We start from the raw sequence: 23,273 nt of genomic DNA, 5'->3' as shown, positions 1-23,273 counted from the left end.
ACCCTGATCCGGTGTCGGTGCCTGTGCAGGGGCCGCAGTGCCACCCTCCGGCTCCAGGAAAAACACCCCCCTCCCCGGACACCCCTCCAGCCCTGAGGGGGACACAAAGCACCTCCGGGACAGGCTGGGGGATGGGGATGCCAGGCTGTGACACCCCCGGCCGTGCTGGAGGAGGGACGGGGAAAACCTGCTCCTGTTCTACCCGGACTCAGTCTGCCCAAATACAGGTTCAGAATGGTTTAGGTTGGACAAGACCCCTAAGATCACTGGGATCTTTGGGAAGAAATCTTCTCTGTGAGGGTGGGGAGGCCCTGGCACAGGTTGCCCAGAGAAGCTGTGGCTGCCCCTGGATCCCTGGCAGTGTCCAAGGCCACGTTGGACGGGGCTTGGAGCAACCTGGGCTGGTGGAAGGTGTCCCTGCCCATGGCAGGGGGTGGAATGAGATGGTCCCTTTAAGGTCCCCTCCAACCCAACCCATTCCATAATTCTCTGATTCTCTGATCTTATGTGGCTGCAGGGCAAGGTCCACACCAGTGACAGAGCAAATGCTTTGGAAAACCTTTCCTGCAGGCCAGGCCTGATGTCCAATCCCCACGGAGGTGGCACATCCCTGCCACACTCACCGTGGGCTCCTGACTCGCTCCATGGAGACCAGGGGGGGTCAAAGCCCAGCAAACCCCAGCAGATCATTTGGAGTTTCAGGTTTATCACCCAGAAAACCCATTTGCAGCTGTAAATAGGTGCAAACCCACTGTTCTTCAAAGCTGGCAACTGGGACATTCCCACTGAGCATCCCCCGCCCTGGCACAATCCACTGCTGCTGCTGCCTCATCCCTGCTGAAACATTGTCCTCCTAATGATGGTCAGGGATGTCTATTCACTTGTGGTCCCTTCCTGGATGCAGACAGGCATTCATTTGACAGCTGCTGTGCTCCTCTGGAGGTTTCCTGGCTGGTGATGCAGAGCATGCTGCTGGCTCAGGGGGCTTGTTTAGTGGAACATCTTCCATCTCACCTCAGATCAGGTCTGGGGCTCTGCTTCCCTCTCAAGGCCTCTTTGAGAGACCAAACGGGATCTCTGGACATCCTGCAGCCTGGAAAGGGGCCAGCAAGTGGGTTTTATTTAAGGAAGGACATGTGGCAACACAGAGAAATGACAACCTAGGCAGTGTGAGAAGCTCTACTGAGATCGGGTGGCTCGGGAGCTCGGTGTGGCTGGGAGAGGCCAGGAGGTTTGGGAAAGGGCATTTGAGGCCTCTCTTGCTCCTGGAGACAAAGTTTGCCAAGGCAGGAGCTCAGTCTGGGAGGATGAAGGATGTTCATGGTGGGGAACGGGGCCAGGCTATGGTGTGGTGGTGGCATCTCTGACCCAGAGGGGCCAGGGCACCCCAGGACCTCTGGGACAGCTCGTGATGCACCACCTTGTGCTCTTCCTCACCTTCCTCCTCCATCCCCTCTCCATGGCCATGCCCAAAGCCTGGCTGTTTCAGCAGGCAGGGAAAAGGTAGATATTCCCACCTCATGAGGGGTTACCAGGCATTACATTATGGGCAGGGTTTCCACCCTCCAGCACCCCCAGTACCAAGGCTGGGTTTGGAGAGCAAATCAACCCTCTGAAAAGCAGTGCTGGACCTCAGAACAAATTTTATTGGCACAAAACTTGCTATCCCTGGAAAATGAGTCCCCAGGGAAGCCAGTGAGTCCTGCTGATTGCAAACTGTCCCATTCCTCAGTGCAAAGGCCCAGGGAGTGGTGGAATGTATCCCCCAGTTGAATCAATGGGCATGGGAGAGAGGGGAACATTTTGGAAATCAGGGAGGAACTGAGTCAAGAGGCCACTGGGGAACTCTTGTAGGGAGTTTTGTCTCTCTCTCTATTTGCTTCTCCCACCCTCAGAAAGGCTCCTGGCTGTGTTTAGGCATCTTCCCATGAGGGAAATGGTTTTGTACACTAAGGAAGAGAGGGAACAGCCATCAAAAAATGCCTTCAGTGTCAGGACCACTTTTTTTTTTCATTCCAGTGCAAATGAAAAACACCAACTGCCCTTTGTGAAATGATAATTGGGTTTCCTGCCTGGTCTTGGGGTAGAAGAGCGGAGAAGTTCTCTTTACTCTACCTAAAATTCTGACCAAAGCCCAAAGAGAGCTTTGAGTGGGTGAGGCACTGTCACACAGAGCCATAAAGTGCCACCAGCACCTGAGCAGGCAGAGCCTTTCCTACAGCCATTCACACCACACTCTGAGGATACCAGACCCAGAACATCCAAAATCTTTTTTTTTTTGGCCTTTCTGGGACTGTAGCCATGGAGCTGCACCAACCCTCCCCCCTTCCCCCCCGAGGGGGTGTTTCCCCCCCAGCCGCCGTCCTCATCATGCTGTGAAGTCCTGGGTCACCAGGTTGAAGACGTTGCTCTCCATGGACAACTGCCACTTGCCCCAGTTCCTCTTGATCTCAGCCTGGACCTGAACCAACACCACGGGTGGCACTGGCACCCAGGGACAGCCCCCAGCACTCAGCGCAGGGGCAGGAGCTGCTCCAAGGGCTCTACAGGATTTGGGGTGCAGGAGGGTGGGGACCCCCATCATGCCCATGTGTGCACCCTCAGGGGTGTCTGTGCACCCTCAGGGGTGTCTGTGCACCCTCTGTGTGCCCAGACAGCTGTGGAGCCCAGGGATGGGTGTTGGGGGACACACTCACCTCCCCGTTCAGGAAACAGTACAGCAGAGCCACCAGGAACCCCTGGGAAGGACAGGAAGAGCAAGTTTCACCCGAGGAAAGGGGTTGGACCCCTCTGTGCTCATCTGCTGCCTGCACTTCCATCCTCCCACAGCTCTCACCCCATCCCACGGGCAGCAGGGGATCGGTGCAAGTTGTTCACCAGGACACAGCCCCCGCATTTGAGGGGTGCCCGGGGCACAGCCCTCTCTCAAAACAGTGTGAAGCCCCAGCAGCACATCCCAGGGGCTCCCAGGGTGTGATCACGGGATGGGATGGGTACAGGGGGACTTTGCCTCCCCATCTCCCCCAGCCTGCACCTGGTAGGAGCCGAGGACCAGCTCGAAGTACAGCCGGGCACCGACGCCGACGTGCTCGGGGAAGAGGGCGAACACCATGTAGTGCACCCCGAAGAGAGGGATGAGCAGCAGCGTGGACTTGGTCAGCCTCCTGCAGAGAGTGGTGGCATGAGGGGCAGCCTGGGTGGTCCTGCTGCCCCGTGAGACCTTCCCAAGAGCTTGGTTTTAACCCCAAGCAGGTTCTCTGTGAAAGGCAGGTCTTGGAGCCTCCCAGATGTTCCTCCTCTGTGCTCCTCCGGGGAGGGGTCCCTGCTGCCCTGGGACCCCCAGAAACCAGGGTGAGGGGAGCCCCCCTTCGTAGCCCTTACATGTACTGCTGCTTGTAGTTTTTGCTGATGTCTGGGGACCGGATCTTCTGTGCCAACATCCTGGTGACATTGAGGAAGATGAGGAAGTTCACCTGCCATGGGAAGCCACGTCTCAGGCTCTGCACAGCCTCCTGCTCAGTTCCCCCTCTCCATGTGGGACCCCCCAGCTCTGGGGCTGGGATTCTCAGAGGACACACTCACAAATATGGCCAGGAGGATGGGAGCCTTGATCACCCACCAGTACAGGCTGGCATAATCATCCCAGCACCTACGGGAGAGGAGAAGTGGCTCTGCCACCCACTTGGACCCTTGTAGCCCAGGTGTCACCCTGCCACCCCTTTGACCAGCCCCGTGCCCCCTTTGCACAGCACCTCTTGCCACGGGATCCACTAGAAAACAGGAACAGCATTAAAATAAAGCCCTGGCCCAGTTCTCCCCTCCTGAGCCTCCCGGGCAAGAGGTTCATCCCCCAGGACTTGGATGGGGGACACGTGGCTGAGCTGGCCTGGAGAAGGAAGAGGGATGTCTGCTCCTACCCATGGTTGTCATACTGCAGCCTGGTGACCACCCACACAGCCACTGTCACCATGGGGACACCTGCAAGGACAGGACAGGCAGGGATGTGGAGTCTCCCCAGTGCCCTGCACCACCCCTCCCTCCCTTGTCCCCAGACCCACGTGTCTAGGTCAGGTCTGGGCCCCTGGATGTGGCAGGAACGTGACAATCTTTCCACCTTCTCCAGGTTTAAATGGAGATGGTGCCCACTGATGGTGATACTTCTGTGTGTCACCTCCTGGCCACCCTCCTGCTCCCCCGTGTGCTCTCACATCCAACCTGGGCACCTGGGATCGGTGTTTCCAACTCCAGGTGGACGTGGGAAGACGGGAGGACCTGTCCTGGGTCAGGTCACGCTTCCCAGCCAGCTCCAGGAGCTGGCAGGTGCCCCAGCAAGCACCATGGCCATGCAGAGAGATTTGGGGGCGAGGGGGGTGTGTGCTGAGAGCAGCCATGGCTGGGGGGGTCAGAGCAGGCAGCCCCTGCAGGTGGTTCCTGCCCCTGGAGGTGGTTCCTGCCCCCAGCCCATCAGTGGGGCCCTGCCCAGGGGTTGACAGCCCCACACTCACCCCAGCCGATGAGGATGTACCACCAGATGTACCTCCTGTCGGAGGTGAAGGTGAGCAGCAGCAGGGTCTGCAGGTACAGGCCCTCCACCAGCAGCCAGTAGAAGTTGGCCAGGACCGAGTACTGGAAGAAGGCGATGGCTGCTTTGCAGTTCACCTGCCAGGATGAGGAGGGGGCAGGCTCAGAGTGCTGGATGGCACCAGACCCTGTCCTGGGGGGCACAGAGGATGGTCATCCTCCCTCTCCATCCCCTCAAGGACACCTGTGATGGCCTTTCAGTGCAGCTCCAGGGATTCTGCACCAATCCCACCCATCACCCGGGGCAGGTTCTGCTCTGCCTGTGCAACATGGGCAGGTGAGCACAGGCTGGTTTTGGAGGACCTTTAGAAACCCACGTCTGTGGTTGTGTCCGTGGTGTCCACAGGGTGGTACCTGCACTCAGGGGGTTCTGTTTTGATTGAGAACCCCAAATCTGTGCATCCAGCAGTACCAGGTGTGTTTGCATGTACCTGGTGCTGCTGAGGTTGTGCTGAGCTTCAGCCCTGCTGGGACACTGCCTGAGACCAGGGAGAGCTTTGAGGGCAGACCATGATCTCTGCACATGAGGCCAATGCAGAAATGTTGTCATGAACCTCCTGAAGTCCTCCCAAGGCAGACTGTCCACCCCAGGCTCACAGCCTCTCTCTCTCCTCTTTGCAGTGCTAAATCCATTCCAAACCCACTCAGACTCTTCCAGATGACCTCATGTTGCCCTCCCTGCACCTTGCCCAGGCTGGGACTCAGTGTCTTACTGTTGACATCGTGCAGTGGTCGATGGACTCGTCTGAGAAGAGGACTCTGTCCTTGATGAACACAGCAGTCCCCCGCAGCACGAAGGAGGTGAAGAAGTGGATGTGGATGGAGTTCCTGGTGCAGTGCAGCTTCCTGTGGGAGGAAGAGCTGTTCTGCGCCCAGGGAGCAGCAGAGACAGCCAAGGGGCAAAGGAACTTCTAATATCCCCTTCCCTGGCTGGAGCCCAGCCCAGGGACCACGTGTTTGTGATGGTCAAGCACAGAGCCCTGGAGAAGGTTTTCCTGCCCTGAAATCAGGAAGAACAGTGTTGTGCTGCACTTGAAGCTGCTGCCCAGGGACAAGGTGTGCTGGGGAACATCCTCAACCACCTCCAGAGAGCACAAATCTGCAGCACAGCGAGGTCTGCAAAAGCAAAGCTTGAAAGGGCAACCCGAGGGTTTCAATCTGTGTGTCAGCAGGGAAGGACAGGGAAGGACAATGCTGCTGTTTCTCTCATGCTGCCCTATTGTCCATGTTGGCAGGGATGGAGCTTGGCTGCTCAGGGAGGGCAGAGGCTGAGGGCAGCATCCCCTGCTGAGGATTTACCCTGTGTTGCTCCAGTTGCAGCCCAGGAGCAGCCAGGACTGAGCCCTACCTGAAGCAGGAGAAGATGCCGATGGCCAAGAACAAGGCTGCCAGGGACGTGGAGTAGCCACAGGTGTAAAGCACCTTCATGGTGACAAAATAGCCTTTCTGGAAAGGAAAGCACCAGTGGAGCGAGGCAGCATGGACTGGGAGGTGCTGGTCTGTGATGGCAGGGAGGTGACAGGGTGATGACCCAGCCCAGGTTCCTCCAGGAATCCCAGCAACAAGGATGAGGCCAAATGAGACAACCCTGGGAGGATCTTCGTGTTTCTTTGCCCAACAGTGTGGGTCAGTGTGGGGAGGGCGATGTGGGGTGGGTGATGTGGGCAGAGTGATGTGGGCAGGGTGATGCTGCAGTGGGTGCCTCACAGCCCCCAGGGGACCCCCTTGCCTTGGCCTCAGTGTCGTTGTTGCTGCCAAGGGCCTCCAGCTCGCAGGCACTGTGGTAGGGAGGGCTGGGGGAGCTCCATCCCAGCTCGGTGCAGTTCCTCTGGATCAGCACTGCAGCAACAAGAAGGGACCTCATGAGAGCCACAGGTATCACCTCTGCATCAGCACCCCCAAAATGTCCTACCTGGGACAGCAGCAGCAGCCCAGCAGGGACAGCAGTGTGGTACCAGAGTGGCCTGGCTGCCCCATCCCTCCCAGCTCACATCGCTGCCCTCCTGGAGGGCAACTTAGGGCAGGGTGTGAAAGCAGGCATGAATCCCCACAGAGGGAGGGAGTTTAGGCTAAAAAAGTGCTTATTCATTCTGTGAGAGCTTCATCAAACCTCTCCTGAGCTGTTCCGGCCCTAAGCATGCATTTACCAACTCTCCATTGCCTATCCAATTATGCCCCGTGCTCAGCTGCTGGGGGGACTGATTGGGTGCTCTCCTTCACACCCCGCTGTCTCCAAGGGGGATGGAGGCAGCAGCTCCCCTGGCAGCAATTCTCACCCTGGGAGAACACCTGGACTTGAAATCATCACAATCCCACACTGCTTTTTACATCCATGTGGCTTGGAGTGGTCCCGAGCATTTGGCTGCTGTGTGGGAAAGGAGGGCACCGAGCAGCAGAGGGACTGTCCTGCTGTCACCCAGCTGGAGGATGAGGTCCCTAAATGCTCTACCCACAGGGCACTGAGTGATGAAAGGATCTGGAGACTTTTCTGGCGTGGCAACAACCTGAATTTCTGCTTTTGCCTGTCCCCTGCTTGGACTGCAGGATATACCAAGGACATATTTTGGAGAGGCAGGAGCTGTGAGATGGCAGGGGAAGGGCTGGGGTGTCACAAAAGCCCCTGGCAGGGTGGGTGGGTGCAGCTCAGCCCTCGATCCCATGGGACGAGTGGTCCGGGTGGGATTCACTGCACCTTTGGACTTCTTGAAGACGTGGAGGATGTCGGGGCAGGCGATGGCTCGGGACTGGCCGACGGGCACGGCCGACCAGCAGCTCAGCCCGTCCCACTCGGTCCGGCAGCCTGGGGAGGGATGGGACGGTCAGTGCTGGAGAGAAGGGACGTGCCGGGGGGACACACGGAGCCCCCCGGCCCCGGCACAGCCCAGGGGACACACGGAGCCCCCCGGCCCCGGCACAGCCCAGGGGTCACACGGAACCTCCCGGCACAGCGCAGGGAACACATGAAGCCCCTCAGCACAGCCCAGGGGACACACGGAGCCCCTCGGCCCCGGCACAGACCAGGGGACACACGGAACCACCTGGCACAGTGCAGGGAACACATGAAGCCCCTCAGCACAGCCCAGGGGACACACGGAGCCTCCCGGCACAACCCGGGGGATACACGGAGCCCCCCGACCCCCAGCACAGCCCAGGGGACACACGCAGCCTCCCCAGTCCCCGGCACAGCCCAGGGGACACACGGAGCCTCCTGGAACAGCCCAGGGGACACACGGAGCCCCCCCGGTCCCGGCACAGCCCAGGGGACACACGGAGCCCCCCCGGTCCCGGCACAGCGCAGGGGACACACGCAGCCCCCGGCACAGCCCGCAGCAGACCCAGCCCCGCGGGTGTAAGGTGAGAGCGGAGCCGTCACCCGATCTCCGGGCCACGCCGTTCCCCCTCAGGAATCAGGAGCATCCTGGCTCCAGTCCTGGGAACAAACCCCCCCTCCCCAGCGCTGAGATCTCCTTTTAGCCCTGTGGAGAGAGGGGACCCGGTATTTCCTGGGGCTCCATCAGACCGGAGTTCCTGCGGGGAGATCCTGGGGACGAGGGTGTGGGATGGGCTGGGAACTGCCTGTGGGTTCTAAAATAATACAGGTTTATGCTGTATTTCTGCACACAGCAGCCATGGAGGCTCAGCTCGGGATGTCTTTCCAGACGACAGGAGAAAGCCCTGCAAGACTTGCTAACAGTGATCAGCTTAAACATGTTTTGCTTCTGTTTCCAGCACTAAATTCCTCTTCAAACGACTCCCGAATTGCCTTGGAAATAAACACGGCCAAGCAGACTCAGGGCCTTGAAGAATTAGTGCTGCAGCACCCCAGGATGAGACACAGACATCACATTCCAGGACAGCTCTCCTCCTTGTACATCTCTATTATTAACCTTGCAAATATACATTACTAACCTGGAGCCAGGTCTATTCCCAGCCGGGGAATGTGGATTCAGACAAGTCTAATTAAATTCCCCTGATTTCAGCAGAGCAGGCTGTGGGAATCTGACCAGTCTGGGAGGGATTTGCAGGGCTGTCACTACTGTGTCAAGGTATGGCTTCATTTTTGCTCTGCAGGATCAGTGAACTGAGCAGGGCCACTGGGACTGTCACTGAGAGCTCCAATTCTAGGGGTCATGGAATTATGGAATGGTTTGGGCTGGAAGGGATTTTAAAGAACATCCAGCTCCACCCCCTGCCATGGGCAGGGACACCTTCCACCAGCCCAGGGTGCTCCAAGCTCTGTCCAACCGGGCCTTGGACACTTCCAGGGATCCAGGGGCAGCCACAGCTTCTCTGGGCAACCTGTGCCAGGGCCTCCCCACCCTCACAGGGAAGGATTCCTCCCCAGTATCCCATCTGACCCTGCCCTCTGGCAGTGGGAAGCCATTCCCTGTGTCCTGTCCCTCCATCCCTTGTCCCAGGTCCCTCTCCAGCTCTCCTGGAGCCCCTTTAGGCCCTGCAAGTGGCTCTCAGCTCTCCCTGGATCCTTCTCTTCTCCAGGTGAACCCCCCCAGTTCTCCCAGCCTGGCTCCAGAGCAGAGGGGCTCCAGCCCTTGGAGCATCTTCCTGGCCCCCTCTGGAACTTACAGCACCTACAGTCCAAAGGAGGCCATGGAAGTGATCCAAGAAATGGAAGAGCCCTTTTACGAGGAAAGGCTGGGAGAGCTGGGGGCGTTCAACCTGGAGAAAAGAAGGCTCTGGGGAGACCCTGGAGCACCTCCCAGCACTTCCAGGGGATCTGAACCTTTCCCAGTATCCTCACTTTGCATCACAGTATCCACAGGACCCTCCCCATTGGCACAAGCAAAGGGGAAGGGATAAATCCAGAACAGGTGGGCAGCAGAGGTGGCACTCTGCTGGCAGGAAACACGGGATTAAATCCTGATTTTAATTATGCATTTGTGCTCCTTGGTTATTTTCCTACAGTGAGATTCCTTCCCCCAGGCTGGCACAAAATGGGCTGCAAAGTGGACCTTTTCCAATCAACTTGGCTTTTCTCTGCTAAGCTGGATGATAGACTGCATCTCTGCAGTTATCTAAGCAATTATGCACCTTTACATGCATTTATTGAGAAGCTTAATTTTTACATTGGTTTTAGATGAGACCCGTTGAGTGACGCATTCCTTATTCTCCAGGTGATAATTTTTGCCCAGAAAATTGGGTTTGCTGCTATTGGACAGAAACTGAAATGCAATTTTAAAAAACGGGCAAAAAGGCAGCACTTCAAAACTGTTTTTCAATCAGTTAATTTGTTTAAAAGTCCCAGCTATGTAAAAATTAAGTTGCTTAGAACACGTTTTGCATTAAAACTAACTGAATTAGGAAGGCAAGAAGATGTGAAGTGGTGACAGGCACAATGTGACTCTGGTGCTGGTGGCCTGGCATCAGTGCAGAGAAGGTGGATGGGACAGGAGGCTCTGCCAGGGGCACAGACCACTCTGGAAGAGCCATTATGCCCTAAATTCTCCCTGGGAGGGTGGGGAGGCCCTGGCACAGGTTGCCCAGAGAAGCTGTAGCTGCCCCTGGATCCCTGGAAGTGTCCAAGGCCAGGTTGGACGGGGCTTGGAGCAACCTGGGCTGGTGGAAGGTGTCCCTGCCCATGGCAGGGGGTGGCACTGGATGTTCTTTAAAATCTCTTCCAACCCAAACCATTCCATGATTCCATAAATCTGTCAGGATGGAGTCCCTGAAGTCGTTTGTGTTTCTCAGCCACCCTGACTGCAGTCTCAGCCTCCTTCTCTCCCTGCAGCAGCATTTTTAGGGCTCTCAAGGAATTTTCCTTACCCTTTCCCTGGGTGCTGCTTTCCACTTCCCTGAAGATTCCTGCTTTTCCACATCCGTGCTCCCTCTGCAACCCTCTATCATGGATCACCCTCCAGAGACCCCTCAGCAAATCCTGCAGGAGATGATCCTGGTGCGTGGTGGGTGCTCACACTCACCTTCCTGCCCAGGGGTTCCTGGAGCTTGGCTCTCACTCCTGATAATCTTCAGACATTCCTCTTCTTGCTTTTGGAAATAGAAGACGACGGAACAGTCGGGATGTGTCCCTTGCACCTTGGGAAAGGGAAAGGGCAGGCAGCAGAATCACAGAATAACATTATGGTCTGGGTTGGAAGGGACCTCGAAGACCATCCAGTTCCACCCCATTGCTGTGGGCAGGGACACTTTCCACTGGATCAGTGGGAAGTTGGGCATTAACAGGCAGGTTCCAGACAAAATTCCCTATTTCTGCAGCAGCTGCCCCAGGAGAGCTGAGCTATGGAACTGTGCTCTGGAGCCTGACATTTCCTGCACTTTCTGCTGTTTGCCTTGCAAACACCACAGAGAACCACTGCAATTATTTCTAATTCCCTCTGAGAGTTTGTGATGCCTCAGGGCACGGCTCCACCACAGCACCAGGCCCATGTGGAGCCGAGTTTATGGATGGAGAGCCTGGCCTCACTGCCCAGCACATTCCAAACCTCAGCAAGGAAACCATGTAATTAGAGATATATGAAAACCACCTCTTAGGGCATGGATAATCCTTCCCCAGGGTTTGCTCATGTTCAGGCTGGTGTGTTTTAATTGGAAGTATCAGCAACCGCTGTCGGAGTTCACCCTTCTCCTGTTCTCCAGCTCTTTGGGAGATGCTGGAAAACAGGCACAGTTTCCTTAAAGCTGGTTTGCTAAAAGAAGTGAGGAAACATCAAGGGGTATGTCCTGACCCTACAGATCCCAAAAGTGCAAGGGATGTAGTGGCTCTTTGTCCAGGGATTGGATTGCCTGGGAATGTCTGTTTTTGGGATTTGCCTCCTTTGATTCCAGCTGGAAAGCCAGGAGATTGAGGCTGAACTGAGAGCAGGCCATGAAGTTTCCATGTTCATTCCCAAGTATCTGTGCCCATTCTCATACATTCATGCCCATTCCTAAGCATTGGTGCCCTGCCCTTCCCTTCCCATTTAACCTAACCTAACCTTCCTCCTTTACTCTCTTTTTTTTTCCTATTTCATTTTCTTTTTTTCCCCTTTCTTTTTCCATTCCCTTTTTCCCTTCCTTTCTCCCTATTTCCCTTTTCTTTTCCTTTGCCCCAGAAGCAATCTGACAAGTCTAGGGGGGAGTTATTCACCGTTGATCCCTCCAGCAGCACAACCCCCCCATGTCCCCCGAGTTCCATGGGGGTTCGGTGCCAACATCCCCACGGCTCTGCCCCTGGATTGGGAGCACCCACAGATGATCCCTGCCCCCTACACCTTCCAGCCATCCCTGCGGGTGCTCCCCCGGGCCCTCGGGGTTTGGGGCTCCTCGAGGGGTGTAGGACAACGTGAGCAAAGTCCCCTCAAACCTCTGCGGGGATGGAGGGTCCATCCCTGAGGCATCACCCCCTGGGGCAGCCCCTGGAGCTGAATCCCTGGGGAGCCGTGTCCTGGCTGGTCCCCGAGCACTGTCCCAGCCATGGGGGGGGTCCCAGGATCACCGGGGTCAGCACATCCCCCCCTCAGGAGCTGCTGTGAAAGCCCCCGAGGGGGTGGGGGGTGCCGGCAGCTCGCAGGGCGTCACCCCGGGTCGGAGGGATGGGGATGGGATGGGGATGGGATGGGAAGATCCCACCCTGGCCGGAGGGCAGCACTGTGTTCTCAGCGCTGCCCGCCCCTGGGGTGGCTGTCCCGGGGGGGGACCACCGTGCCCACCGCCCACCCTGTGCCCCCACGGCCCCGCCGTGCCCAGGGACACTCACCTGGAGCACCGGCAGGACGAACAGCAGGACCAGCAGCCTCGGGGGTGGCTGCCATGGGACCCCCATGGCTGGAACCAGCGGGTGTCCCGGCTCAGAGCCCGAGGGGCCGGGGACAGCCCAACTCCTCCCGCATGTCCCCGAGGGTGGGGGACCCCGGCACCTCCCGGGGGGCACCTCCTCTTCGCTGCCCCTTCCCAGCCGTGTCCTGCTCCTGTCTCTCTCCAGGACCCTTTCCTGCAGCAGGTCCTTGGTCACACCCCGGTGCCCTGACCCAGTGCCCGTGTCCCCCCCGGCTCTGGCTGTCCCCGAGTGCCGACGGGCTCTGTTCCTCTGCGAGCCCGAATGTCACAGCTCCTGCATCTGGAATATGGAGGCTCCACCCTCCGCTCCCCCTCCCCACGCAGAGGGTTGGACAGAGGAGCAGCTCGGGAGGGACCCCCCAGCCTGGCACTGCCCAGCCCGGCCACTGCTGTGCCCCCAAGTACCACCTTACCTGCTCCCAGCTGGGCCCAGGGGGATGCACAGCAGGCACAGGGACCCCTCTCACCTGCTCCTGGGATGCTGCAGGGCTGGAAAACTGCTGGCTAAAGGCTGTGGGAAGTGGGGGTGCAGCCGGGATGGGGTGCAGGGGGCACCCCAAGGGTCACGCTGCACCCCGGGCAGCTCCACAGCTGGAACTGGAGGAAGGTGAGGACCCCAGAGGAGATGTTGTGACCTGGGGTTGTACACACACGTGTACAGACACATGCCCTGACACACGTGTGCCTGCCTGGACACATCTGTGCCCATGGCCTGGGGGCAGTGGGGCTCCTTCAAGCCCTCCCCCAGGGTGGCAGGAGGCTCTGCTGGCCCCTGTGACAGGCAGTGCTGCCCATCCCTGTCCCCTTCACCACCCTGCCTGCTTGCTCCTGCCTCTCCTCCCTGAAGCACCCCCAAATCCCTCCCCAAAACAACCCCCCTGCCCAGTAAGGCCCAGAAAGGCCCAGGGTGGGCACTGACTGTCCAGCAGCTGCCCACACCTCTGCAAAATAACCTGAACTCTGCCCCAATGGAGACTTTTGGTCTTGGCTGAGCTCTTCAGTTTGGTGGTTTGGGTGCTGTAACCTCAGTGCCAAACCAGAGCAGAGCAGGGGGGTGCTGGGGGATCCCGGGAACAGGAACAGCCTGGGATGGACACACACCTCCCCGAGCACAAACACCCAGTGCTGCCTCCCTGCATCCCTCCCAGCTGCCTTTGGGGCCAGATATGGACCCCCAACCATCACCTGGGCTCTTCTCCTTATATAAAAAAAGATACAAAAGTCTATACAAAATATATAAATATATATATAATATATATATTGCATATATGAAAAATAAATATATATATGTAATTGTCCCTGCTAGAAAGCCCCAGCCACTCCAGCAAGGCGAATTTTGACTCAAACATCACCATTTTAATGATTCTACTGACAAAGTAGAGAGGGCAGGAGAGGTGAAGGAAGGAGGAGGAAACTCAGGAGTGCAGGGAAGACACTGTGATAATCTCTTGGGATTAGAGAACCAGCCTTGCACCCCTAGGCCACCCAAAATCCTCCTCACCGACACAACTCGGGTGTGGGTGACGGTGAAAGAAGGGACTGAAAATGCCCCTTGGGCCTCAGTGCTGAAGGGCAGAGGGCTGGGGGGGCTTCACTGCACTTTGTACTGGGGTGGGAGGAGGGAGAACCGCTTCTACTGCTAATTTTAGTACTGCAACATCATTACCATCTTTAACGAGGCAGCAGCTCCCAATAACTGCTCCCTCCATCGGGAGACACGAAGCCAATGAAGACCCCAACAGGGTTTGCTATGTAAATTAAATAACCCTAAAAACAATGCAGATAAAAGAACGAGGCCCTTAACATTTGAAAGGCCTCGTTTGCCATCATTAGCAGTAGCCCACTCTGCTCTTAGCCCGTGGTTACGTTGACACAAAAGGCTGCCGGGCATGGCCAGGCTCATTAACATCGAATGGTTCCGCTAGAATGTAAACACCCAAACGTAACCATTTACTTTTCCAAAGCATATTAAACACGTGGGAGGGGTGCCGAGAAGCAGCTTAAACAAAACCCCTGCTGCAAATAACCCTGTGCCCCAGTTGGCATCGCCCCACGGGCTTGGGCACGGAGTGACAGGGGATGGGGTCTGGTTTGGGGGTGGCCCAATGTGTCCCCACAAGGCCACTTAATTTGGTGCCACCTGGTGGCAAATGGGCTGGAGGGGTTGTCCCCGGTTTTGGAGTGGCAGGTCTGGTCCGTGTGGAGGGAAGGGCCAGGGGAGGTTGGCAAAACCTCTCCGTGGGATGTGCATTGCTCTCCCCTTTCCCCAGGAAGCACCTGTCCAGTGGAGAGCCATGGGGATCCCTCAGGTGATGCCCAACCACCTACACCTTCCTGAGCTGCTCCTGCCCTTCCTCCAGCGAGGAAGAGCTGGGACAAGACAATGGTGGTTTGACCTCCTTCCTGGTGCGAGGTGACCTGCCCAGCCCTGCCAGTTTTAGGGCCATTGTTCCCTTTTGCAGCAGCAAGTGGAAAATAAACAAGGATGATCTCACCTGATTGCAAATCCTGGCCAGCCCAGGACCCTGCAGCCCCCTCTGGGAACCCCGACTGGACCAGCACACTGTGGTCCCATATGGGGTGGTCGTATCCACCCATATGACAGTGAGGTGGATGGTGGTGAGTGGCTGGAGGGGACGGGATGGGAGGATTTGCCTCGGGCACATGGCTTTGGTGTGGCAGCACAGCCATGGAGGGCTGTGGGTGGCACACAGCAGCAACTGTGACCCTGCCAAATCCCCAGGGAATCTCCCCAGAGGCTGCCCTTCAGCCACGGGTGCTCCCATTAATCCTCCTCCAGCGCTGGGATCTGGGATCGTTGCTGGTGTGTGTCGGGAATTAGGGATGACTCAGCCGTTTCCAAAGCAAAGGAAGTCACTGACAAGAATCTTTTTTTGCAAGTGCCAAATGCTCATTTACCAAGGGCTGGAAATTACTAATCGTGTTGTGTTGCCTCCATCCCACCTTACAGCAAAGTGGGGTGTCCCCACCCTGCCCCAGCAACCTCTTCCCTGGTTTTGGGCTCTGTGGCAGGAAAGGGTCTGTGAGGGGTGATTTGGAGGAAGAGGAGACCACAGTGACTGGATGATGGGTCTCAAAGCACCAGCAGTATGAGACCTCCTAGAAAAGGAAAGTGGTATTTTTCGTAGTTACCTTTCAAAATGAGAAGCTTAAACTCACTCACAGTCCTGGACCCACAGAGCATCTCCAGAGAGGTGTGCCCAAGTGGCTGTGAGTGACAGTGTGATGGGGGACAGCACAGGGGACAGCAGCTGCCAAACTGCCACTCCACATCCTGGGCTTGTCCTGGTGTGCTATGACAAACTGGTTTTGGACTGGTTTCTGATCCCCCTCTGGAGCCAGCAGGGATTACAGGGGGATGTGTTGCCTCAGTGGTGTTTACTTCATCTTCCACGAATCTTAGGCAAGGCTGCTGACTCCTGCCGGTGTTTCCTCATTTTGGGAATCTCTCTGGCTCCAGTTTGTTTCCTTTGTTTCCAGGGAAGGGAAATGGCACAAGGGATGTGTTATTGAGGGCAGCTCAGGGTGTCATTGCTGCCAGGCCACATCAGAGCACAGCTCATCCCGGCCCGATGCATCACCATCCTGCTGAGCCCGCTCTGATGAGTTGCCCTCGTGCCCTGGCTGCCCCTGCTTGGCTCATGTGGCAAAGTTTGTCCATGCTCAGTGTCTCCTGCTCGCACTGCAAGCAGAGATCTGTGCAGAGAGAGCACGGAGGGGCTGGATCCTGCTCCAGGCACCTGGTGCAGCACCCACACGGTGCAGACGTTCCTGTCCCAGGGGTTGGCAGAGGGTCCCTGTCCCTCCTGGTCCCCAGGGGCCTGACCCTGTTTCAGGGCCACTGCCTTGGTCCTGAAAGGCAAAATTCCTGGTCCAAAGCAAAGCTTGTGATGGAACTCATGCTCTGCCTAACCAGGGCACAGGGCTGAGATCCCAGCTCTGGGTTTGAGGTTTAGGTGAGGGTTTCCAGAACAAGGAATCCCAGAGTTACAGGAAGAGAAAGGCTCGAGAGCTTCCAAAGGGAGGGCTGCCAACAAAATCATCTACTGAGCATCCTCAGGGTGTCTCTTGGCACAAGTCTCATCCTGGGGGTTGGGTTTGGCAGGGTGGCTCTTACTGGGGACAGGGGGGTCCATCCCCACCAGAACTGTAAACTCCTCTGATCCCTCCTGGGCCCTGGTTTTCTAGGATGTACATGTGGATGGCTGATGTGCCATCACCAAGCACTCCAAGGTGGGGAATATAAACTGACCCTGGGCTGTCACCTCTCCCTGGTGTAGGTGAGTTGGCTCATGAGGGTCCTCAGCCCCCCTCCTTGGTGAGAAGAGGTGGTACCTCCAGCTGGAGGATCATTTCTGCCTATAAAAGGTGTCTCTGGGCAGTGTCCTGGGGACTGCACAGCCACAGCTGCCTTTGTCCCCAGTCCACAGGCCTCACACTTGTATTTCCCTGTGCCCAGGCTCTGCTTTCCTGGCCAGTGCCTATCATGGCACTCAGCATCCATCTGGCTGTTGATCCTCCTGCTCATCCTTCCTTCTTTTCTTTCTTTTTCTTTCTTTTCTTTCTTCCTTCTTTTCTTTCTTTTTCTTTCTTTTTTCTTTTCTTTCTCTTTCTTTTTTTTCTTTCATTTTTCTTTCTTCCTTTCTTCCTCTTTCTCTTTTTTCTTTCTCTTTTTTTTTTCATTTCTTCCTCCTCTTTCTTTTTCTTTCTCTTTCTTTTTCTCTTTTTCTTTCTCTCTTTCTTTCTTCCTTTCTTCCCGTCCGTCTTTCTTTTTCTTCATTTCTTCCCCTCTTTCTCTTTCTTTCTTTCTTTCTCTGTTTCTCTCTATTTGTTTCTCTCTCTCTTTCTCTTTCTCCTTCCTTCCTTCCTCCCTCTCTTCCTTTCTTTCTCTCTTTCCTTCTTTCCTCCTTCTCCTTCTCCTTCTCCTCCTTCTCCTCTCCCATGCAGGAGGCCAGACCACAACACTTCCAGAGGGGCTCAGGCTGCCATAGGAGGGCTGAGGACATTCCAAGTAGGTCTCCTGCCACCCCTCACATCCCCCTCTGGCACAAGGTTTCCTTAGACCCCTCGTCCTGGTGCTTGAATCCCTCCCCCAGATAAGAGCAGGACTGACAGCCAGGCTCTGCTCATCAGGCTCTGCCAGAAACGAGGAGGAATCAGCACAGTAATTAAATGTGCAAATAATTGGAATTTGGGAGTTAGAACAAAAGGCAGAAAAACAATCCAGAGGGGTTTGGAAAAATTAAGAACACAGAGAAAAATCTAATCAAGCAGAAAACAGCCCAACTGGAGCCAGTGGTTGGGGGCTGAGGCCCTTGGAGAGCTCCTCCCCTGGCACTTGGGGGGGTCTCGGTGCCAATCTGGGGCAGAACAAGAGTTTTTGGAGATATCTGTCCCTGAGCAGGGCTGGCTGCAGGCTGAGATCCTGGGAAAAGTTCCCAGATCTGTGCTACTGGTGCAGGGCAGATTTTGGATGCAATATCCATGGAAATAATCCCTCAGAGGGGCAGCCACGGAAATGCAGCTGGTGGAGGTGGGGGAGAGATACCTGAGGCCGGCGGAGTTGGGATCAGTTGGGCTCTTGGAGGGGAGAAAGTGGTTTTTCACTGCAAAGGGTTTGCTGGGGATTAAATATTTCCCACAGACTCACCATTCCCAGCCACAGCGTTTCCCTGGGATGAGTTGGGACATGCAGAGCTCTCTGCACGGGGGAGATAAATGGAACACGTGAGCTGGTTGTGGTCTGCTGGACACAAATCCCCCTGGCAGCATCCTGGGAGGGACTGGTGGCAGGGAGAGCAGCAGGTTGGAGCCACGCCCTGGTACCACTGGTTTGTGCTCACACCAAACCTTGCCGGGATTTCCATGGGAGGATGTGCTGGTTGGTCACTGCATCCCCGGGGAAGTGGTCCAGAAGGTTGGGAGACAGACCCAGGGCACCTGGAACTGTGCCATGGACATCCTGGGGACCAGACTGAGGCTGAGGGACATCCTGGGCCACTGTGCCTTGGTTGTGCCCAGGGGGATGTTTCTGAGGACCTCTGAGGGGGACATCCCATGGCTTGGAAGGATCTTCTCCCTCCACCAACAGAGACAGACAGGCAGGGGTGTCTCCATCAGACAGCAGGTACTGCACATCCTGAAGAGCCAACCCCATTCTGATACCCAAACCTGCCCCAGACTCAGCCAGACCCATCTCCCACCATTCCCTGCACAAACACCTCGCCGGGTTTGCTCTCCCATCCCGGGGCTCCCCCAAGGTCAGGGGACACGGCTCAGCCCCACAGGGACACGCTGCAGATGCCTCCCGGCCCCTCCGGGTGCTTTTGCCAGCGCTGGAAAGGACCTTTCCTGGGGATACACTGCGGGGAAAACCAGCCCAGGGACATTCCTTGCCCGGTCAAGCCTCCGGGTTTGTTTCTCCCTCGCAGCCGTGGCAACGATCCCGGCTCCTGCTGCGGATCCGCTCCCCCCATCGCCCGAGCCATGGAAAGGGGGGCAGCAGGAGACCCTCACGGGGCCCGGGGGGACCCCCCAGCAGGGACCTACTTCATCCCACAGAGCGTAAGCCCCAGAGAGCAGTTCTGCCTCTGGATTTATGGGATAGGGGGTGGGAAATGGAATGAGGCGGGAGGAGAGGGGGGCTGGGGTCGGGATTTTGGGGGGGCACTGAGGGCTGTGAGGCAGCAAAGCTGCTCGGTACAAAACGCCTCCCTGCTCCCTTTGGAGCCGGGAAGGCCATCCCTGCGCGGGGACGTGTCCCCAAAGGTGGGGACTCGCCAGGGGTGCAGTTCACCCACGTTTGCAGGGCTGCGCGCCTGGAAAGACGGGGGTCAGAGGAAGTGACCCCCTCCTCCGACGCTCCCACCCCCTTCCTCCCGGGGAGCAGCTCCCCTCCCTGTTCCTGCTCCCTGCTCCCTGCTCCCTGCCAGCAGCCCCTGTCCCGTCTCCTCCGCGGCTGCACTGACAGGGCACTCAACTGAACCCGGAGCAGACATTCCTGGGGTTTTCCTTTCCCTCCTCCCTTCCAGCTCCGATCCCTGCGATGTCCCCAGGGAGCCGTGCCGGTGTCCCAGCAGCCCGTGATGATCCTCCAGCAGCTTCCAGGGCCCGGGGCTGTCCTGGCCCCCCCCGCGGGACCCCCGCCCGTCCGGGGAGGTGCGTGATGGGAGAGGTCGCAGAGGTCAGCGCTAAACCCAGCTTAACTTCATCCTCTTCTCTTTTTCCAGCCTTTTCCCGATGCAGGGCAGGCAGGGGGGCTGTGCCCACCCTCTGTAGCCTCTCAGGAACAGCCACACCGCCCTTGGACGGCTGCTTGGCCCCATGGGATGGGATTTTGGGGGGGTTTACCAAACTTTGAAGTCTGGGCTGGCTTTGGCCACACCAGGGGTGCTCCCAGGGAACGTTTTTGGGGGGTTGGGCTTTGGGTTTTTGGATTGGGTTTTGTTTGGGTTTTGTTGTTTGTTTGATTCTAATTCATCTGCTTTTTTTGTCCAAAGCCCCATTTCATGAGGGCATCACCAGGGCCAGCCAGGGTGACAGGGGCTCCATGGCCATGTGAGATGGGAGCAAATGGGGACAAACTGGGACATGTGGCAGCCCGTGGGATGTTCAGGCAGGATGTGCAACTGTCTGTAGGGATTTCACCCAATCTTGTGCCACCCAGGGCTGGGGGAGCAGAGACAGGGGGGCTTGTGGGCTCTGAGTACAGGCCATGGACAAAGCTGTGCAGCGTTCTGGGGAGGAGGAAGGTTGAATTGTCCTTAAAAATCCATGGAGGAAAGATGATGCTGAAAATTGTTGTGGAAAGAAAACAGAGACCCAGCCCAGCCCCTCAGAGCCCTGAGCGTGGGTGGGATCCATTCAGAGCTGCCAGAACTTCATGTCCTTCCCCCCTGGTTCAATGCCTGGCTGCTGGCCCACTCCTTCCTCCCAGCTCCAGCTCTGGCCACCTCCCAGGCTGTGCTGGGATGCTCCTTGCTGAAGGGCCACTCACCTCATGGGTGTCCTGGGAGCCCATCCCTGCAGTTCTGAAGCATTGGGGATCTGGCACATGGGGCACAGAGATGCCCAAACCCCTTTTTTTACCCAGACTCCAACTAACAGGGACTCACAGGTCACGGCATCATGGAATTCCAGAATGGTTTGGTTTGGAAGGCACCTTGAAGCTCATCCAGTTCCAACCCTCTGCCATGGGCAGAGACACCTTCCCCTAGATCAGGTTGCTCGAAGCCCTGTCCAGACTTCCAGGGATGGGGCAGCCACAGCTTCTCTGGGCAGGTCTCATGAACAAAGCCAGTAGGATCTCAGGGGGAGCCCCTCTGGCAGCTTTACAGATATTTTCCAGGGGAATTTCTCACCTGCATCAAATGGGTATGTTCTGTTGGGGATGCAGACCCAGACTGTGTGTGTCCTCTGCAGTCGGACTGACCTCAGCCTAGGGGAAACTCAGCCAAGGGGACTGGGATGCTGATCTGCACATGCACGGCTGCTCTGGGTCCCAGATCCTGGTGTGGAGCCAGGCAGGGGCTGAGGAGGCACCAAACATCCCCAACCTGTTCTTCTCCCAGACCCAGCTCCCAGGAATGGACATGGGGGCCCTGGGGATCATCCCCATGGTCCCGCCCCAGCTCCTGCCTCCTCCGGGGGGTTCTGAGCATCCTGTGTGTGACATGGCACAAAGCAGAGCTGACCTGGGTGTGCTCCCATGCCCTGCCACCCCAAGGACACCAGCTCTGCCAGCTGGTGCCAAGGCAGAGGCTTTGCCAAGCCATGGCACGCTGCCAGAGCCGGAGCAGTTCTCCGAGCGGGTGGAAAGTCTGGTGCCTCCAGCACCACTAATCAGCCTCCAGCGAGCCAGACCAGATGTTTAATCACATTTGCAAAGAAGAAAAGGCTGAAATATGGCTATTTTAAAGCTTCATCCGAGCAAAAGAATTTTTAAATGCCTCATGGGCCTTCCAGATTGGGGTGGGGGAAGTCTGGCTTCGCTCCCGCTGCTTGGGAACGAGGATGAGCCTCGGTGCCGCCCCATCCCATGGCTGTGCTTCTCCTGCCCTTGCTCTGATCCCTCTCTGACGCAGAACCCTCCACGTTCTGGCAGATTTAATCGAGTTGATGATGATTCAAAACTCCCAGATGCACCAGGTGCTGATGAACAGCCTGGCTGTGTCGGCACTGACGTCCTTCGGCTTTGGCCCATCCCCAGCCACTGCTCAGGTAGGGGCCAGGGGTGCTGGATGGGCAAAGGGACCAAGGCAGCAAAGAGGTGGGCAAAGGGACCTTTCCAGGGCTGCTCAGGAGAAGAGAATGACCATGTCCCACTCTGGCACAGCATGGGACTCCTCCGGCTGCAGAAGCTGGGTGGTCTCAGCCCAGCTCAGTGCAGGCTCTGCAGCCCCCTGTGGTTTTGGAGCTCTCTGTGCTAGTTTGACCCCCAGCTCTGCCAGCACAGGTCACATCCAGGCTGCTGGAAGGTGGTTTAGCCCAGCTGGGAAGAGCCAGGGCCTTCCCTGTGTGCTCAGCAGGCAAGGATGGCTCTGCAAGGGCTGTCATTTTAAAGTTCGCCTCGAACCAAAATCACATTAAACATTTCATCTCCTCGGGGGGAAACAATGGTGCTTTCTGGGCGGGGGTGGGAACTGGGCTCTGGGCAGCTGCTGTGCTCGCTGCCAGCTGGCACCTCTAGGCATCCACCCCCTCCCTGCCCTCCCAGTGCCCGCCAGGGCAGTGCTGGCCCAGACTGGACCCTGGTGTGGCTGGATCAAAAGGGTTCTTCCAGCAGCGTTTTGAGGTCCCATCTGTGGGGCTGCCACCCCCCCCCCCGTCCCCAGCAGCCGGGTCCCCACGCTGGCTGACCGTGGGGCTTTGTGGGGGGCCGAGCCCACCCAGCTGGACCCTGGGAGCAGCCAAGTGTGGGAACTGCCTGGCTGGTGCTGCGGGAGCAGGGGCCCAGGGGCACGAGGAGCTGGCACGGCCCTGCCTTTTGTTCCTCCCCACAGGCGCTGGCGATGCCTTTGCAGACCGAGGAGGAGGAGGAGGAGGAGGAGGCTGTGGTTTTCCACCATCACTACATCCCCTACCCGGGTCCTGTTCCCATCCTGCCGTGGCTGGACCCGGAGCGGGATCGGGGTCCGGGGGCTGTGCGGTTCCTGGGCTCGTTGGCTGAGGATGAGGTGTGAGTAACGAGGGGGGGCTTTATGCCACCTGGTCCCTGGTGGAACAGGACTTCCAGCCCAAGCTGAGACACGAGGGGGAACATCAATGCAACATTCACTTGTCCTTGCTCCCCTCCAGCAGTGTGGTGCCCCCTCCTCCACCCCCCAGTGCCACCGGGACCGTGGGGCCCAACGTCCCACCGGCATCAGGTAAGGACACGTTCTCCCCATGTCCCTCAATGAGGAACATCTTCCCTGGCTTTGATCAGCCAGGCAGCCCTCACCGAGGCTGAGCCCTCCCTGCTCCCTGTATCCATCCGATCCGGGGCGGGACATCCCTGGCACACCCTCCAGCTCCTCCCTTTCCCCACAGAGTACTACAGCGTGCTGGAGGAGAGGCTGTGAGCTCCCTGCTTCCCAACGTGGTTCCTCTAGCACATCCCAGCCTGTGATCCCAGAAGATCCTGGATGGGTGCTTCAGGATACCCATCAGTTCGGGGTGGTTTCCTCCCCCTGAGCCACCTCGAGGCAGGGGGTGTCACAAAGCCTGTCACCCAACCCCAGGTGACATCCTGATCCCAATCTCTGCGTCCATGAGGACTGCACGGGCTGTGCTGTGTCCTGGTGGGAGGGGAGAGGGGAGATGTTCCCAGCCCAGATGGTCCCAGTCTTCATTAGTCCCTTCAGATCTCAATGCAGCACATTGCCTGTAATTAATTTGCT

At 57.4% G+C, this 23,273-nt stretch overlaps 2 protein-coding genes across 2 annotated transcripts; one reads left to right on the top strand and one right to left on the bottom strand.

Moving 5' to 3' along the window:
• Nucleotides 1-1,652: 1,652 nt before the first annotated feature.
• On the bottom strand, nt 1,653-12,367 carry LOC116798834 (vasoactive intestinal polypeptide receptor 1-like). Its single transcript, XM_032711490.1, has 13 exons — nt 12,293-12,367; nt 10,518-10,632; nt 7,274-7,381; nt 6,311-6,420; nt 5,930-6,027; nt 5,295-5,427; nt 4,506-4,659; nt 3,918-3,978; nt 3,583-3,649; nt 3,382-3,473; nt 3,035-3,164; nt 2,697-2,738; nt 1,653-2,461 (listed from the first exon to the last, which is right to left on the bottom strand). The coding sequence occupies exons 1-13, from the start codon at nt 12,356-12,358 to the stop codon at nt 2,369-2,371; spliced, it is 1,269 nt and encodes a 422-aa protein (XP_032567381.1). The 5' UTR covers nt 12,359-12,367; the 3' UTR covers nt 1,653-2,368.
• A 6,503-nt stretch (nt 12,368-18,870) lies between these two features.
• On the top strand, nt 18,871-22,955 carry PRR29 (proline rich 29). The gene is made up of 6 exons (XM_032711026.1): nt 18,871-18,957; nt 19,425-19,551; nt 21,497-21,612; nt 22,395-22,570; nt 22,690-22,760; nt 22,924-22,955. The coding sequence occupies exons 1-6, from the start codon at nt 18,880-18,882 to the stop codon at nt 22,953-22,955; spliced, it is 600 nt and encodes a 199-aa protein (XP_032566917.1). The 5' UTR covers nt 18,871-18,879.
• The last annotated feature ends 318 nt before the right edge of the window (nt 22,956-23,273 follow it).

The sequence above is a fragment of the Chiroxiphia lanceolata genome, chromosome 26 (genome assembly GCF_009829145.1).
Source record: "Chiroxiphia lanceolata isolate bChiLan1 chromosome 26, bChiLan1.pri, whole genome shotgun sequence".
Taxonomy (NCBI): Eukaryota; Metazoa; Chordata; class Aves; order Passeriformes; family Pipridae; genus Chiroxiphia; species Chiroxiphia lanceolata.
The sequence above is the reverse complement of the archived record's forward strand: the minus strand, read 5'-3'. Positions and strand labels throughout refer to the sequence as shown.